Source organism: Otolemur garnettii, unplaced genomic scaffold, assembly GCF_000181295.1.
Source record: "Otolemur garnettii isolate 467f Iridium unplaced genomic scaffold, OtoGar3 scaffold00021, whole genome shotgun sequence".
NCBI lineage: Eukaryota > Metazoa > Chordata > Mammalia > Primates > Galagidae > Otolemur > Otolemur garnettii.
The window spans coordinates 14,156,814-14,174,599 of NW_003852416.1; the positions used below are offsets into that span (position 1 = coordinate 14,156,814).

The window sequence follows — 17,786 nt, forward strand, 5'->3', positions numbered from 1 at the left end:
CTAGCCTGCTTGCTTTAGGCCCTGCAACTGTAAAGTCTCACTTCATCCACATGGGTAATCACCACCCCTGAACTGGAGCTTCACCCCAACAATGCAATCCTTGCTTCAGTGAATAACTTCCTGAGGCGTCTGGCTCTGCCCTTTGTCATTCATTAGTCCAGGGCTCTCTGCCTTGGCGGCTCAGTCCTCACCTCAATTCACCAGTAACGTGGGATGGACGCGCTGCATCATGCCCGGCCGCACTTGAATGAGTTCTGTGTCTTCCCCTGAGAGCTGAGCTCTTTCATTGGCCGGAAGAGATGTTAGGATATACGTATGTGGATGTTTTATAATGCTGAAGGCCATTCGCAAGAATCACAGAATTATAAACATCACTGGAAGTGACAATTAGGATCATCAGGTCTGCCCATCTTCACTTTATAGGTAAAGAAACTGAGGTCCAAATGGAAATGACTGTTTTCTAAAGGACACGTAACTGGGCCTCCTGAATCCCGGGTTACCCCCTGACTTTTGTCAGGCACCTCTTCCAAATGTAGCACCTGTGTAAACTCACTTAGGTTCCACAACAACGTAATAATGTGGGAAAGGGATGAAATGAGGTTCAGGGCAGGAAATAATATGTCCATTTTCTAGAATGGGTTGTGTGACTTGGTTTTAATCTCCCCAGTGATGCTAGGTGTAAAAATGTGAAAGCTATTTAAAAATCTTGGCAGGATAACACTAAGACAACATAATAATCCCACGTTGTGCTGATAGTATCTGTGTCCACGTGCATTCTTACTGATTAAAGTGGTATTCACCAACCTGTTAACTTTGTAATCTTTGGGTGGTACAATTATGGACAATTATGATTTTCTTTTTCATCTTTTTATGCATTTGTACAGTTTCTCTCTCTCTTTTTGTTTTGAGACAGAGTGTCACTGTGTCGCCCTCAGTAGAGTGCTGTGGCATCACAGCTCACGGCAACCTCAAACTCTTGGGCTTAAGCAATTATCTTGCCTCATCTTCCCAAGTGTCTGGGACTACAGGTGCCCACCACAACACCCAGCTATTTCTTGGTTGGGGTGGTCGCTGTTGTTTGGCAGGCCCAGGCTGGGTTCGAACCTGTCAGCTCCTGGGTATGTGGCTGGTGCCGTAGTGGCTGAGCCTACTTGTACATTTTCTAAATGAATATATCTTTTCTTTCTTCTTTTTCTTCTAATAAAGATAACATATTTCTATTACATGTTTTACTACTGTGGAAAATTAGTTGCATAGGTTTCTTCCTTAAAGGAATCTTCTTACTAATTTTAAAAACAAGTAATTTTGAGTGTGGTGCCTGTGGCTCAAAGGAATAGGGCACCAGCCCCATGTGCTGGAGGTGGCAGGTTGAAATCTAGCCCCTGGCCAAAAACATGTTATTTTGTTCTTCCTACATTGTTGAGTGTTTTACTTTATGACTTATTTTTAAAGTGAGTTAAAAACATTTAAAAGGATTATGTCATTTTCTGGCCCCATAGTTTTCCTGCCAAAGTTGGCTGATAATAAATCCCAAAGCCACCATATCATGATGACAGTACGGCAATGTCCATTATCACTGTCAAATGCTTTTGGTGCACAGTGGGCCAAGATTCTGAACCCCTCCATACCACCATATCCAGATGCAGTAAAGAGGCCGCAGCTTAGGGGCCTGCCAGGGATTCCTCCTGCCTTCTTCTGTCCCATTCTAAGCCAGACACCAACTACAGAGACATAAAAAGGAAATTTGGAAATATGTTGTTCAAATATATGGCACAATAGCCTATTTCCAAGTGAAGGATTAAACCATTCTGTGATGTTCTGTCAGAATTCCTTGTTCTGGGCACTAGACAAATATTTGGTTATTGAGTAAGGAGAATCTCAGGAATTAGAGTCCTCTGTCGCTTTTCGTATCATCTGAGAAAGAAAGTGAAATATCATGTATCTAGTCAGATACTTTGATGAGTTCGTAGACTAATCTCTAGTATCCTTGGTCTTGACAGAATTGAGTTCTCTGACAAAATCTTAAGACCCTATGCATCATCCACTTCACAGCCTTCATGTCAGAGAGTCCAAGTTCACTGGTGCCTTTTCTTGGAGAGGCTCAACAGGTCTGCACACTTGGAGAGACGTGTACTTTATAAAAGCATCTCTGAGCAGGCAAGGAGAGAAGGCTGATGGTATTCTGCAGTTACACAGGGTTCTGGACTTGTTCTAGTTGTTGTCCAGAGATCAGTTTTGAAAATGAAAAAATCCAAAGGGCATGATTTGAGCCAGCCATCCTGGGAACGCTCTCTTTTGGCTCATCTGGTGAGAACATCTTGGCTTTCAGCAGTGGCAGCATCTTCTGGAGGGGACACTAGAGAGGACACACAACCAACACATGCTTAGGAAAAGTAGATAGAGCATGTGTGGATAGAGCATGTGTGCTGGCCCTTTGTCCCAGACTGGTTTGTCCTGTGCCAGAAAGGCTCTGTTCACTATTACAAATATCACAGGGGAGGGTCCAACACAGTTACAGCCACTGTTTCCTGATCAGAATCACTCACTCACACCACCAGGGGTCCTCATAACCATGTTTTTCAGCTGTCACCATGTTCTATAGAGTCATGACGCTCCAGGACCCTCTAACATCACTATCTTTGAATCACTCCATGTAGGAATTCCTCTAAAGGGTTTTTGTTAGTGAAGCTTACAAAAGCTCACATATGAGTGAACCAGTTCCTCAGTGCTCCTCTGGGAGTGAGCACAGTTCAATAGCTTGTGTCTCCTGGAATGAGTCGTCAGAGCCCTGGACTTGGAGTCAAGAAGAGCTTGGCTCAAACTCATCTTAGACTGTAGAAAAATTTGAACAGATCCAAGTCTTCTAAAGTTGAAGATCAAATAAGATAACATGCAGAAAATGGTTGCTATTTTTTCTGGCACAGTAAATTTTTTAAGAAGTGTTCTCTCTCTTCTCCCTTAGTGACCACCAGGGGATGTCCTAGAGGGATCTTATTTTCATGCCCTTCTCTCTCTGTCTCCCTTTCTCTCTCCCCCTTTCATGCCTTCTCTCTCTCTCTTTTTCATGCTGTTTACATAAGAAATCTTATGCCATTTTATTAAGAAGTCGCATGCTAGAGTTCGCTGTAAGTGCGGGGAGGATGGCTCTTTTCCCAGGCGCTCACTATGCTGGCTGAGCGATCCTCTGTGAAGGCAGGACACATGGTACCACAGGTAATCCCTTTATCCAGTCCTCGTCAAGACCTCGCTAACCTGAATATGCCCATTAATAGTAGGGTATTCAAAGCAATGGTGAGCAACTTTCATTTCATACTCTTCACTCTGCCTAAATATCCTTAGCAATAAGAAGAAAGACCGTACGAGATCTGATTTCTTTTTTTCTGTCAGTCTGTGCTGCCTAATTTTTATATATATATAATTTTACTATATGGTCAAAAGAGCCTTAAAACAACAACAGAAATCCAAGCCTCAAATTGGCTGTATCTCAGTCATCTATCAAAACAGTGTCTGTGTAAGCCTCTTGTAGCCAGTATCTTGATAAATATTTGAATATTCACGGGCGCAGTGGAAACAGAGGCTGCGTTTTGCAGTGTTTCCTGTGTTGTATCACACTCCACGCTCTTTGTAAATTTGGTGAGATCTTCATTTCCCTTCCTTTGCTCCTCTCCCTACCATCCCCGTGTCCCCACCCCCACTCCCTCATTTGCATCACTCCTGCCCCCCAGGGCTTTGCTTCAGGGAAATCAGTATCAACAGCCTCGGATATGTTCGCCGTGACTTTCTCTATACTCATACACAGACTTCTGGTGTATATACTGTGGTATTTTTACTTCTTTCTTAATAAAAATGGGTTATACTAAGTCATTTCTCTACAACATATTTTTTGCTGCCTGATCTTTCAGCTCCCTTCCCAGAAAAATGCTGGTGAAGCCCGAGTCAGGGCCACTGTGGAAATTGCATGGGCTGAGCTCGGGCCGGGCTCTGACCCACGAGCCTCATTTTTGTCTCAGTGCGTGTGATGCCTTAAGGGGCGTCTCCGAGTCTGGTTTCTGGATGGAGCCGGTCTGTGTTGAGTTCCTGTAGCATTTATTTTCCCATTCTTCTCTGAGTCTGTGTTACAAGCACTGACGGGTTCACACACCTTTCGTTGCTCAGGTTAGCCTTGGCTTCATTGTGGCCATTTGATAGATTTGTTTTTCTATTACGGAAGTCAGTGCTGCCCTTGGACAGTCCCCGTGTGGGTTTCACGTGGCTCTGTGCCTTTCTCAGGCACTCCTTGGGAGCTGGTATTCTCAGTCTAGTCTGGATGAGGACACATGAATAAAGGGCATTAGATCTAAAGAACTTTATATGATAGTCTAGACGTTTGCCAACCTGGGTGAGGTTTTAGGAATGATGACTTTTGATGTATTAATTTCAGTTATACACAAGACTTTTCTGATGACTGATTGTGAATACTAATTGTTTCTCAAACTCTCTATTTTCTTGATGCCTTAAACAGGATAGTGTTTCACCAGAGGGTAGAAAAAAAGTAGAGTAGAAAGTTTATGCCATCCCATCTTTAGTAAGAAATGTCTAAATTAAACTGTTGCCAGAAGGGAGAACAGTCAGAACCAGAAGAGAGCAAAGCAAGGAAAGAAAGTGGCGGCTTGTCTTTGTTCCCTCCTTGCTCTCATTCTGGAACAAATGGTGCAAGTAACGTTCAATTAAACAAAGTCAATCTAAGACTGAGATGAAGAGATAAAAGTTACGTTCTAGGTGATGGTAAGCCCTTTCCTGAGTTTCCAACTCGCTGTGTGTCTGTGCATCTTATCTAAACTCTCTGTGCCTCAGCTTATCTGGGATGTCAAGTAGGAATAGCATCTGTCCTCCCTCTTCTTAGCTGTCCTAAAAGCCAAATAATATTTAAGGGATAATTTTGATGACCAAACACATTAAAATGCACAATATTCAAATTGCATTGACCAAAAAAGACTCATCTGTGGCACTGTGTTAGTCACAGAGGATACAGCCATTCACAAGACAGATCTCAGCCCTCAGGAGTATACACAGTCTACTCTGGTCACCCAGTAACTCATTTTTCCTAGAGAAGTTCATGAATCTTGACTGCATGAATTATGAAGCTTTTGCTTGTGATTTTGTTCCAGTCCACTAACCATGAGTTTAATTCTTTCATTGCCAGCCTTATGAATGCACTCTGAGCACATAGAATCCTAAAACATCCTGGTTAAACTTTATCATTTTATTGAAATCAAGTAAGAGTAGCATTAGCCTCTGCCATATTATATTCATCTTCAGATGAATTCAACCACAAGAAAACCTGAACCAGAGGTCCTCATCCTTTGGTACAGCCCAGCATCTGCTGTAGACTTTCTCAGACTGTGGTAGAACAGAGCTATCCACCCTAGAGGCCCTAAAACAGCAGGTGGGTCTTGGGTAAAAGTTGGACATCAGCATTGAAATATAATGCTTCAAGAGATGCTGATATCAAAGGCTCAGAATCCCCAGTTTCAAAACTAATAAACTATGAGAGTTTGTTTTGACAGAAAGACACATATGTCCTGTTGGAGCTCTGTTTTCATTCTACTGTTATCTACCATGGAATATCCCAAAATTGGTTTCCCAGAATAATTGAACCCCTTCCAAGTCATCCTCTTTATTGTATCCAGAGTGATCATTTTGAATTAAAATTATCATTATACCATAAAGTTGATCACACAGAAATAGAGTAGAATGGTTGTTACCAGAGGCTGGGAAGGGAGGCTGAGGGGCATAGGAGAGGTTCATTGATGGATATAAAATTGTAGTTGGATTGCAGGAAGTAGTAGTGTCCCATAGCACAGTAGGGTAACTATAGTGAACAATTCATTGCATATTTTAAAGTAGCCAGAAGAAAGGAATTTAAATGTTCACAACACAGAGAAATAATAAATAGATCCCATTTATCCTGATATGATCACTACACATTGTGTACATGTATTAAAATATCACATGTCCTCAATAAATATGTATAATTATTAGGTATCAATTAAAAAGTTTTAAGTTAAAATAATTAAAACACTTTAGTGGCTTCTCAAGGTTTGTAAAAGAAAGATCAAAGTTAGTAACTTAACCACAAATCCTGAAAGGTGGATTTTTCCTCTTTAGCCTCATTCTATAAAATGTCCTAGTCATTGTGCTCTCTGGTGCTCTCTCTCTCTCCAGCTCTTCTAATTTCTTAGACTGTCCCATTGCCCTTCTGAAGCAGGGGCTTTGCACACCTGTTTCCCTCTTTTCCCACTGGCTGGGCACCCTCCACACCACCTTGCTCACTCATCTCCTCCATCAGTTCATTGTCTTCTCAGTTCAGACATTCATTCCTCTTGGAAGCCTTCCTTGAAGTTCCCAATAGATGAGCTCTCCACCTCTCTCGCATGAGCTTGCAAAACGCTGTACCTCTCCTTCATATCACCCTTGTAATATTTACCTATTTGTGGGATTATTTAGTTAAATTGCTATGCCTCACTAGTGTTCTATAAGCTCATGAAAGCCCTGACCATATTCATTTTGTTTAGTTATTATTTGTGTGCTGGCCTTTTTCTGTTTTGTGACTGATATGAGATAGAAGCTCAATATGTATCTGCCAGTTGGTTGAAAGCCAGAATGACCAGAGAGCCAGTCCAAGGAGGGTCACCATGCCTAGTCAAATGGTTACCCAGGACTTAAGCTGTCACCTCTGTGCTGTTTCTTATTCTCTGAAAGTGGTTGGAGTCCTTGCTTTGGGTGGTAATTAGAGCCCAAGGAAGCTAGAGTCTGTGAGCCGCAGTGGGATTGGTCTTATTGCTGACCTAAGAGCTCCTGAAGACAAAGACCTGGAATCCACTTGAGTGAGCAGAACGACACAGGAGGGCCATCATCTGCTGCCTTCTGCTGTCCGACACATGGCCCCTTGACATTCTTATCTCCTAATGCAGAGCTCAACCCCAGAGACCTGTGCTCACACCAGGAGGTCCTAGGGGACTTCACTCTTTTTTTTTTTTTTAGAGACAGAGTCTCACTTCAGGGCCCTCAGTAGGGTGCCATGGCGTCACACAGCTCACAGCAACCCCCAACTCCTGGGCTTAGGTGATTCTCTTGCCCCAGCCTCCCCAGTACCTGGGACTACAGGCGCTCACCACAACGCCCGGCTGTTTTCCATTGCAGTTTGGCCAGGGCCGGGTTTGAACCCATCACCCTCGGTATATGGAGCCGACACTGTACCCACTGAGCCACAGGTGCCGCCCAAGGGGACTTCACTCTTGATTGGAGTATTCTCTGCCTTTGCCAACAGGGTCTGTCAGGCGTGTAATAAGGCTAATTCCCGACAAATCTACACACACACACACACACACACACACACGCATAGGGAGCCAAAAAAGGGAACAATGGTATAGATAACACCTGACCTAGTACCCTAAAAGTCTGACTCTATAATGGAAGGCTTAATGATGCCCCAGTTCAAACACTGAGCACCTCCCTCTCTTCCCCTATTATATGCATAGGTAATGAATGGGGAATTAAGAATGCTGTCAGGGCAAAAGGCCAGCATGACGGACAGCGGATATCCAGACAGACAGAACTTGGCCACATGTCTAAGTCCAGGCCAATAATGGGGAAGTGATAGTTACTGAGCTGAAAGACCAGGCATGGGAGCCATGCAGTCAGAACTGCACTCTTCCCAGTCCTGTAAGTGGCTGCTCTCCCCTCTCTTGGTGGAGACAGAGGAGGAATTGATTGGAAGTGTGAGTCTCCCTTTGTCCTCTCGCAGATGATGGCCCTGCGTCACTGTCCCCCTAGAGTCCCTCAAACCTGTCTCTCTCCCTCCTCCCCGTCCAGGTCCCTGTCTCTGATGGGAATGGTATTGCTCATTTTCTCCCATTGCTAACCCCAGCTAGCTACCTCGCATTTCCCTCAGATACTTGTTTTGGAAGGCAGGCTCTTTCCCCATTCCCACAGAAACTCTGTTGAAAAGCCAGAAAACCTGGGAGTGGAAACTGACCAGAACCAGAATGAGAAATTGATCAGCCTATTTTGGCTGCCCAAATGAAGGACAAGTCTCAAGAATGGTTGACATTTATATTTATTAGTGAAGGGAATTCAAGTAAGTACACAATTTGTAGCCTCGTGGATATTTGTTTTGTAGTTTTGAATGGAATTTCCTTTTCCACCCTAGCGGAGGATTTCTACATGCACTTACTGAGAGTTAGCCGCTGCGTGCCCCCCACACAATGCTTGGCCGGGCGTAGAGCAAAGGAGTAGGTCACGTAGATTCATAGGAATTGAACTGCTTTTCCTCTGCCTCTGAATTAATCTTGTAAATGTCACCATTTTAAACTTGGCCTTTTCAAAAAATATGATACCACATGAACCTTACTTAATCAAAAATACATTTCTAGTTCAAAGGTTTTGTGGTCTTTTTTCCCTCCTAAAAATGGGAAAGGCTAACAATAACAACAAGAACAAAAAAAAAAGCCTCTAGAAAAGGATGGGTTGTATATGAGGAAAGCTGGTTTTTGGCAAAATTGGGTCTCAGCAACTTCGTTCTTTGAGAATAGAAACTGTCATTCCAACAACCATTTCTTTTCTATAGGCAGGGGATTTTATAACATGGACTTTCTCTTTTCCTGCCTATCCATCACATGATTCAAATCAAATTTTGAAAGAATACTGCATGCGTTTACAGCTGTATTTTTTTTGTATTATTAAATCATAAACACAGATTATGTATACATTAATGCATTTATGGGGTACAATGTGCTGATTTCATACAAAATTAGGAATGCTTACATCACACTGGTTAATATATACATCTCGTTTACTCAATTATTGTGTTAAGACATTTATATTCTGTACTTAATAAATCCAACATGTACCCTTGTATTATGCACCATAGGTGTGATCCCACCATTCATCCTCCCTTGAGCTGACCTCCCCTCTCTTCCTCCCTCCTTCATCCTGGGCCATAGTTATGATCTATTCTTCATAGGAAAGTGTGAGTGATTGTAAATTGGTTTCATAATAGTGCTGAGTACATTGGATATTTTTTCTTCCATTCTTGAGATACTTTACTAAGTAGGATATGTTCCAGCTCCATCCATGTAAATGTAAAAGAGATAAAGTCTCCATTTTGTAAGGCTGCATAATATTCCATGGTATACATATACCACAATTTATTAATCCATTCATGGGTCATGGCACTTGGGCTTCTTCCATGACTTGGCTATTATGAATTGAGCTATAGTGAACAATATGGTGCAAATATCTTTGTTACAAAGTGATTTTTGGTCCAGCTGCATTATTTTTATAGTCATTTATTTTTGTGTAGCATTTTATAGATTAGTAATTGATCTGTAATTAATCTCATACCTACATGTTTTAAAAAAACTCTTTCAGTGACATCAGTAAGCTATTACTATGCCCATTTCATATATTTGGTGACTGAGACTGCAGAAGGCTGAATGACTGGCATGAAGCCATCCAGCTTGGTAATAACATGAGGATGTGTTCAAGGATGGGGGAACTTTCAGCTCCACAGTGCTTTCCTCACTATAATGAATGAACTGGAAGGTTCAGGCAGTGAGTGGGGTTAGAATCCCAGGGCTGCCACTAACTAGCTGTGTTAATCTTGATCCAGTGATGAAATCCTTCTTGGGTTCCACTTCTCTTCTAGAAAGTGGGTGAATATTGCCTATTCTTCTTTCTAGATTAAGATTCTGTGAAGAATCAAATGAGATCATTTGATAATTCAAAACACTGAAGTATAAAAGAATTAACCATTATTATCTTAAATAATAATAGGGCTGAGTCCGGTGTCATCTCAGGTATTAGGAAAGGTGTCTTCCCTCCTTCCTGCAGCATAATTAGGGAAGCAGAAATAAAGAGGGAGATCTGAGGATCTTGAAGACATGGGAAGTAGTCCATGACCACATCCCTTAGGCTAAATGTTTAAAGCTGTGTGTGCACACTTTTTATCCAGGTGAATGATAAGACTGTGAATAAAGCCTGCAGAGGAGTTGAATATCAGATTGGTCTGATATCAGAATAATCAAACACTACTAATTTACAAAACCTTGAAACTTTTGGTAGTTGGTGCCTTTCAGTTTTGGAGAGTGTCCATCTCACCAAGCCATCGCCTGCCATGGAATGTCGTAGGATTCTGTCAAAAACAGACAGATGCTCCTAGCTGTGGGAAGGAGCCAGGACTGTCATTATGCCTGAACCAGGAACTAAGAGAACCCTAGCCCCCCAGCAGAAGCAGCAAACACAGACTCAATTCTCACTGATGTTGTACTGTTTTTCAGGGTGATGTCCAGCGGACACTCATCCAAGTGGACTTCGGGGACGGTATTGCAGTGTCTTATGTCAATCTCAGCTCCATGGAAGATGGGATCAAACACGTCTATCAGAATGTGGGCATTTTCCGAGTGACCGTGCAGGTGGACAACAGTCTGGGGTCTGACAGCGCCGTCCTGTACTTACATGTAACTTGTATGTTATTACTGTTGTTGGTTTATGACATATCTTAATGTTGTGTTCTTTTAAAATCTAGTCCCAAATTTTGTATCAAGAAGAAAGGCACTAGTTATGGAAAATAGGAGAGTGAGATTGCAAACCAGGGAGAGAGTAAGAAGAGCGAGTGGAATTTGAATAATCTTCAGTTCAGGAATGCTTCAGGTTGTCCTCCTTGCCTTTACTATTCCTTCTCCAGGTGGCTGGGAGATATGACACCTGTGACTGGGGGCTGGGCCTGAGCAACTTGCAAAACTATTTGGTCAAAACATGATTTGTTTGGAAATAACTGAAAACAACCCACATGTACAGCTTAGAATAACACGTTGGGAGTTAGTACAAGGAAAGAAATCTCTCCCCCATCTGGTGACTCATGTTTCCCCATGTTATATCGGCCTTTGATAATTCTTTTAGAGTTCTTCTCTTAAAAAAAAAAAAAACATATTTTTTAGGCTTCATCTGTGGCTAATTTGGTGTTAGAGAAAAAATGGTCCGGGGAAAAGAGTATAAGAATAAGGTCAAGGCAGCTACAATGGGAAATAGTTCCAAGAAATACTAAAGCTTTTCCCTCATTGAGGAGTCTAAAGCTGTGAGTAGATAAGAAGAGGTAATAATCTAACTTCCAGTTATGTTTGATAAAAATGTATGTCATAAATTCAGTAGGTGTGAGCGTATCCTTCATCAGTCATAAGACTTACATTGGTTACTCGAGAAGTAGTTTAAAGTGAAAGATCTACAATATAGGAATGACCTTGTTCCAATTTCAAGTTCTAGATCAAGAGTATTAAGACCAGTCATTTCCCCATGCCTCTCTGCAACAAAACTGAGCATAGAAGTACAGAAATACCAACCAGGGCCTTTTTTTTTTAGCTTCTGTGGTCCAGTAAGAGGGCAAGATTATTTTGGTCTTGTGATCTCTAGGTGGTTTTATAAAAATCTTTTCTTATAAGACTATTTTGGGATACTTAAGAGATTGTTTGGTTGCTGAAAATTCCTAATATATCAGTAATTCCTTGTCTTTACCTCCTACACAATTATGACAGAGGTGCTTGGAAGACACACATAGTCCCTTCTCTGGTTCTAAACAAAGCTTTACAACAGGCTGCCCCATTTTGTCAACAGTTCATAAAACTGTTAACTGTGTGTTAGGATTTGCACTAAATAAGCTCTTCAAGTGTGTTGCCTCGCTTCTCAGAACAATCCTATGAAGAACCCTATTTACAAAGAGTGTTGAGGGTCAGAGCACTTATATAACTTATTGGAAAGGGGCAAATACTGCCTCGAAGAGCTCCAGACTCAGTTCTCCCTTTCTCAGGAATTTCAGTTCTGATCACTAAGGTTAGTGTTGATGCCAAGGGTGGCTTGAGGTTGGAGGAAATAAGTCTCCATCAGTTTTCACCCAGCCCATCTTTGCAAATCATCTCAAAAGAAAAACTATATGTATAAAACATAAACACTCAGGTGAGAAGCAGTGTACTTTCTGTACAACCTCACAGGTTCAAGACACACAGCATAGACCCCCTTCCATCCAACCACCTATAACCCATCTGAGACAGACTTTCAGCAGCTGCCTCTTAGTAAGATGTAATACCTCCCTGTATATCAGTGTTTAGAGAATGAAAGCATCATAGGAATAATACTCTTAAAATCTTGAGCAGTGCCTCGTATATCAGAAACATTAATTATATTGGTAGCAAAAGGAACTTGCAACACGGAATGATAGTACATTTGCTGAGAGTGGCTGCCTACACAGCATCCTATCATCTCCCACTGTTTATTCTATAAAGGGAATTTGCTAGAAAGGTACCTCCTTAGAAATTGTAGTAATTGTGCTCTGTACCTCACATGTTCATTATATATCTACCAAACTCCACCCACATGTAAATACTGAGTTACAATTAAAGTAGAAATTTCCTAGGGCCCCCCACTGAGTCCTTTCCAGCTTGGCCTCCTTGTTGCCCTATAGACTCTTCCTCATTCCTGTCCCTTGAGGAGTTTGCAGCCCTCTCCCAAGACCCCTGCCCAGTTTACTCAATCTTAGGAAGGAAAGTGACAGACATTATCTGTGCTCAAAATTAAGGGCTACCAAAATCACAACTTTGAAAAGAAATGCCATTCTTTTTTACATTTGCACATTTCATTTCATTAACCTTGTTGAGGGGCAAAATATTTGACCTCACACTTAGTGGAGGATGATTTGGAACAGAATGTTTTGTGTTCTGATCTTAATTTTGTAAACGCATCTTCAGTTAGAGCACATAATGAAACTCCTCCTATAATGTAACCTCTTTTTCTAAGGCTTGCATTGAAGAAGTAACTCTTCTGTACTAATTATATGAGAGCAGGACCATGCTTTAAGCTGTTTGCTAACTCACCTACATCTACTGAGTTACGTAATGGCGAGTCAGTTCCATAACATGTTAGCTTCGTGCCTCCCTCCCAAAGGACCGGAATGTTTTACTGTACACAGGGACTCATTTTGCTATCATCACATCTGTGCCGTAACAGATACTTTAGCCTGTCCCTTCAGAGGGAGATAACCAGGACTGAAGAACCGCTATGAATTGGCACCATCTCACACTAAGAAGGAGTCACATCAAGAGCATAGGAGAGTCACACTCCCAGGCATCTTAGAGCATAGGAGAGTCACACTCCCAGGCATCTTAGAACATAGTAGAGTCACACTCCCAGGCATCTTAGAGCATAGTAGTCACACTCCCAGGCATCTTAGAGCATAGGAGAGTCACACTCCCAGTGAATCTTATGAGCAACTGTTGGCACCAAAGTACTGAGATAATGGGGTGTGGCAGGGAGAGGAGATGGACTTGTAGGAAAAAATAAAATTAAAATGCACTGGACTGAGCCAAGCCTTCTGATTAGGTCTAGACCCTCAACTCAACCTCTGGGCAACTCACTCCATTTCTCTGACCCTAGATTCTCTCTGCTTTTAAACACATACACATCTTATCCCTAACAGTCCCATCAAGAAATGTGTGGTGCCCTGGGGACTGGTAAAATCTGATTTTTTTCCTTACACAAAGTGGCATATGCATTTGGATGCAGTGGATTCTCAGAGAAGTAGCAGAAACTTGTGCCTTGCAAAGCCTGCCCTCTTCCCTTCCCCAACCCCACTCATTCCCCACAGGTTCTTTCAGAAAGTCCACTACCTGATTTATGTACGTGTCTCCTCCACTCTGCAGACTCCAAAACAAAAGGTTTATTAGAAAAATAATATATATGGGTTTGCAAAGGTCATCAGAAACAAATGGAGCTGGGTTTCTGCTCAGTGATTCCAGGAGTGGGCCGACAGCTCTTGCTGGGCGCCCGTGTAATCCGCTGCAGCCTGATAGTTGGAAACTCCTTGGGGATAGTGCTCACTGTGCTCCACTCGTTTGCAAACTAATGAGACATGTGATGCAGCAGCGTTGCCTTCAGCTGGTTGGAGCAGAGAACGTAGAGGGCGTGCAGACCTCTGCTCTCAGCTGCCCCATCACAGCCAGTCTTGCAGGAAGAAATCTCTGAACACTGCAGATTTTCAAAAGGGGAGGCGAAAAAAGAAAAGCTAAGGTGGATGTTCGAGTCCTTCCTAAACCCTGCTCCTAACTACTCCCTTATATAGGAGCCATTTGCAGGCGTCTTTCTGACCCCATCTAAGGGTAGAATGATACATGTATCTTGAAAATGTGGTTTAATGAGCCACCTGCCCCAGAATTAAAAGAGAAAAATATAGTGTTCTGAGCCCTGACCCAGACCCGTGGAGTTAGGATTCCCAGAAGGGTGGCATCATAACCTACTTGGAGCAGGTCAGAATGATTCTTACATACACTGAAGTTTGAGAAACTCTGTTTCAGGATCTCACCTTTAGAGTTTGAGTCACTTTTGTTTTTTCAGTGCCTTTTAAGAAGCACTTTAGATAAATACCAATATGGAAATATGCAATATTTAGGTGGACAGAGGTATCTGGAACGTCAATGCCAGAGGCAGGCCGGAGTAGCCAGTACACACGCACGTGCACACATACAAAATACACACACAAGATGATCCGATTCACCGATGTCAGCTGTTTCCTGCAGCACAGGAGGGCTAAATAAAAAAAGAGAAGGAAAACCCAATTCACACAAGTAATTCTCCAGTTCTCTCAGCTACCTTGCCTGGAAGTCATACGGAGGGATGCAGCGCCACCTGCTGCCTCTTCTGTGCATCACAGGCATCCGTGTGGTGAGCTGCAGATGCCAGTTCAGCTCTCAGCTGAGTGCGCCAGCCAGCTGGGGGACTCCAGGGCAGGAGTTTCATCTCTGTAGCTCCATTAGGGCAGATGCACACTCTGAAGAACAGAGATGTTTAAAGAATAGGCTCTGAGGCAGCAGGAACCAGACATGTTGAACATGTTGATAAAAAGTGAAAGAATACAAGAAGCTGCAGGAATCTGAAAGATACATTCCATGCATACATGAAGGTATGAGGAGTATGCAGGCACGTGTGAACTCCTACAGACCCTGAGGGCCCCCAAGGCCAACACACTGTGTGTCCTGACCACCTCTTAGACCTCTCTGGCTTTTCTCTTTCCCTCCAACTCTCCACTGCAGCCGTTTGGCTCTCCTGCTGTTCACAAGCACTGCTGGCCCACCTCCTCTCCTCATGGACTTTGCACTTGTCCACCCTGCAGCGTTCCAAGTAGAAACTTGGTGTGACCGGATTTATTCAGGTTGCTGCTCAGTGTCATATGTTCTGAGAGGCCTTCCCGCTCTGTCACCCACCCCTGCTTTATGTTCTATGCAATGCCTTCCTGCCTCAAATACACCTTAGCTCCACCCAGGGCCAGTGTCCTCAGCACCTAGAAAAATACTCCACACACAGTAGCACTCAAAAACTATTGAATGGCTGCATCACCATATTTTACTAATAAGATTTCATTTTTGTCATTGAAAGAATGGCATAGAGGCATTTTTCTGCTGCAAGGTTCTAACTTACGAAAAAAAAGCTTGACAAAGAAAATGACTCTTTGGTCTTTAGAATGGAACTAGCATTTCTAGCGCAGCTCATCTAATTCTTGTATTTTAATTGGTTCATTTAACTCAGCTCAGGAGCATCAGGGAGAGCTTCACAGAGGAGGGGATGCGGGAACTGAGACTGAAAGATGACAGGTGTCCTCAAAAGGGCACAGGAAAGCAAAGGCCCCGGGATGGGCAGGCCATGGCTGGCTGCAACACGACACGTGATAGGGGAATGGCAAGAACTGTGTGATGAATGAGAGTGGGTGTAACGTGCATTTCCCAATGCCTGGGACATATTTACATGATCAGAAACTAGAGACCTAATATGTTAAAGTGATACTGGAAAGGTTCTATTGAGCATTGATCATCTAGCCCAGAAAGAGCTCTGAAATCAGACTACCTGGATTCACACCTTAGGAATGCTGTTTCCTACCCTATAACCTTGGGGAAATCACCTTCCTTTTGTTGTTCATCTCTAGACGAGGAGAATATTAGTGTCTATTTCATAATCTTGTTGTGAGGATGAAATCAGAAAGAAAAAAAGGGTCCTTAGCAGTGCATGTAAGCCAGAGTCATGATTCAGTAAGTGTTCCCCTTTTATTAGTGCCTTGAATTATTCTGGCTTCCCATCAACCACTTTTCAACCTATTCCTTATATGCTAGAAAATCAATTCTGTTCTGCATGTCAATCACCAAACTTCTTATTCTATAGAGAGTAGAGAATCATGAGACAGGGAATTATGTCTTTTGTTCATTTATCTGGTCACTATTTGAATACCTACTATGTCTTAGGAATTTTGTGAGTCTTTGTATATAAAGATCATGAAGGAATTTTGCCCTCCAGAACTCTGCAGCTCTTTCCCCCAGTCTCACAAATTTAAGATTAACATACGTGTCAGCTGTAATTAGATGATGAGAATCTTAATTTTGAGCAAGTAAGTATGAGGAACATGATCAGCTTGGCTTTCTAGAAAAATCACTCCTCCAACAGTTTGGAGAATGGATTAGCTTTGGGAAGGATGGCAGGCAGGAAAATCTGTGAGACATGTGAGGAAGGTACTTAGTATATGAACCAGGGTACCAGACTGGGGAGAGTGAGAAGAGGCTGCAGGTGAATATCTTATAGATGTGTATGAAGCCAGATCAGTGGTTTCCTAAATGGATGTGAATGGAAAAAGACATGTAGACTGACTTTCTGCTTCTGGAATGAACCCCTAGATCAGAGGTTCTCAACCTGTGGGTCTCGACCCACAGGAACTATATTAAAGGACTGTGGGGTTAGGAAGGTTGAGAACCACTGCCCTAGATGAACATGAGTGTTGATTTCCAAGCTATAGAGAATATTGTAGGAGAACACTGGGGTCCTTAGAAACAGTTAGTGACTGCACAAGTTAGGAGCCCTCCAGAATGAGGTTTCAGCACCCTCCGTGGGCATTTTGTATTTGAAGGTTAAGGTGTTGACGACATTGCCTAGCAGAAGGTCAAGTAGAGGGAGCTTAGGAAGCACAGGTAAAGGACAAGTGGAAGAGGCAGTAAGGAAACCTGGTGGGAAGCCTGAGGGACCACTCTCTTCTCCACCTCACGAGATGAAGGTGAGGATGAAAAATGCAGTAGAAGCTGCATTTTGCCTGGGAAGAGTGACTCAGAGCTAAGATTGGGGGTCACAGGAAAATTTCTAGCAGTTCTGTATGAAGAGGACATTCCTATCCTTCTGGGATTCGCACATCTGATTAAGGTTTCTGGTTTTTATGGGCCTCCATACATAGAATTGTCCTATACTTTAGATCAGCATCTCCTAATAGGATGAGAACGACAGAGCTCTCTGTCCACTCATATGCACCTTTGTGCTGAACCAGCTTGATTGAACCCCAAGCACAGCGTGTCCCAGGCTCACCTAGCCAGGCAGCTTTCCAGGTCCTCACATGCAGACGTGCACAAACACGCACACATCTTGAAAACCCAATACATAATAAAACATAATTACATGTAGAATGGGTTGGGGACTTTTCCCCCCCATACAACAGGGATTCTCAAGGTCTTCATGATCCTGACTTACTACCAAGGATAATAACCTCTTAGAAGGACTTTTCATCTTTCCAGGAAATCTCCTATTATGCCTGCTCACTTAAGGACTTCATAAATTGCTTGCAATTTCTTTAACTTTTACATATTCATAACTTAGTTTTTAGAACAGGTAGAAAGATCATAAATGGAAAATGCATAGACACAATTAGACATGATGTGTCCTTTTCTCCGAGGTAGGGA

The 17,786-nt window shown here is 42.6% G+C and overlaps 1 protein-coding gene across 5 annotated transcripts in view; it reads left to right on the forward strand.

Moving 5' to 3' along the window:
* SORCS1 (sortilin related VPS10 domain containing receptor 1) overlaps nucleotides 1-17,786 on the forward strand; it is a 505,175-nt gene that overhangs the window by 448,444 nt on the left and 38,945 nt on the right. For all 5 annotated transcript variants that reach the window (XM_003787186.1, XM_003787185.2, XM_003787187.2 and 2 more), the window contains exon 19: nucleotides 10,320-10,506. In XM_003787186.1, the coding sequence (XP_003787234.1) occupies nucleotides 10,320-10,506 (187 nt within the window). The remainder of the gene's footprint in view (nucleotides 1-10,319; nucleotides 10,507-17,786) is intronic.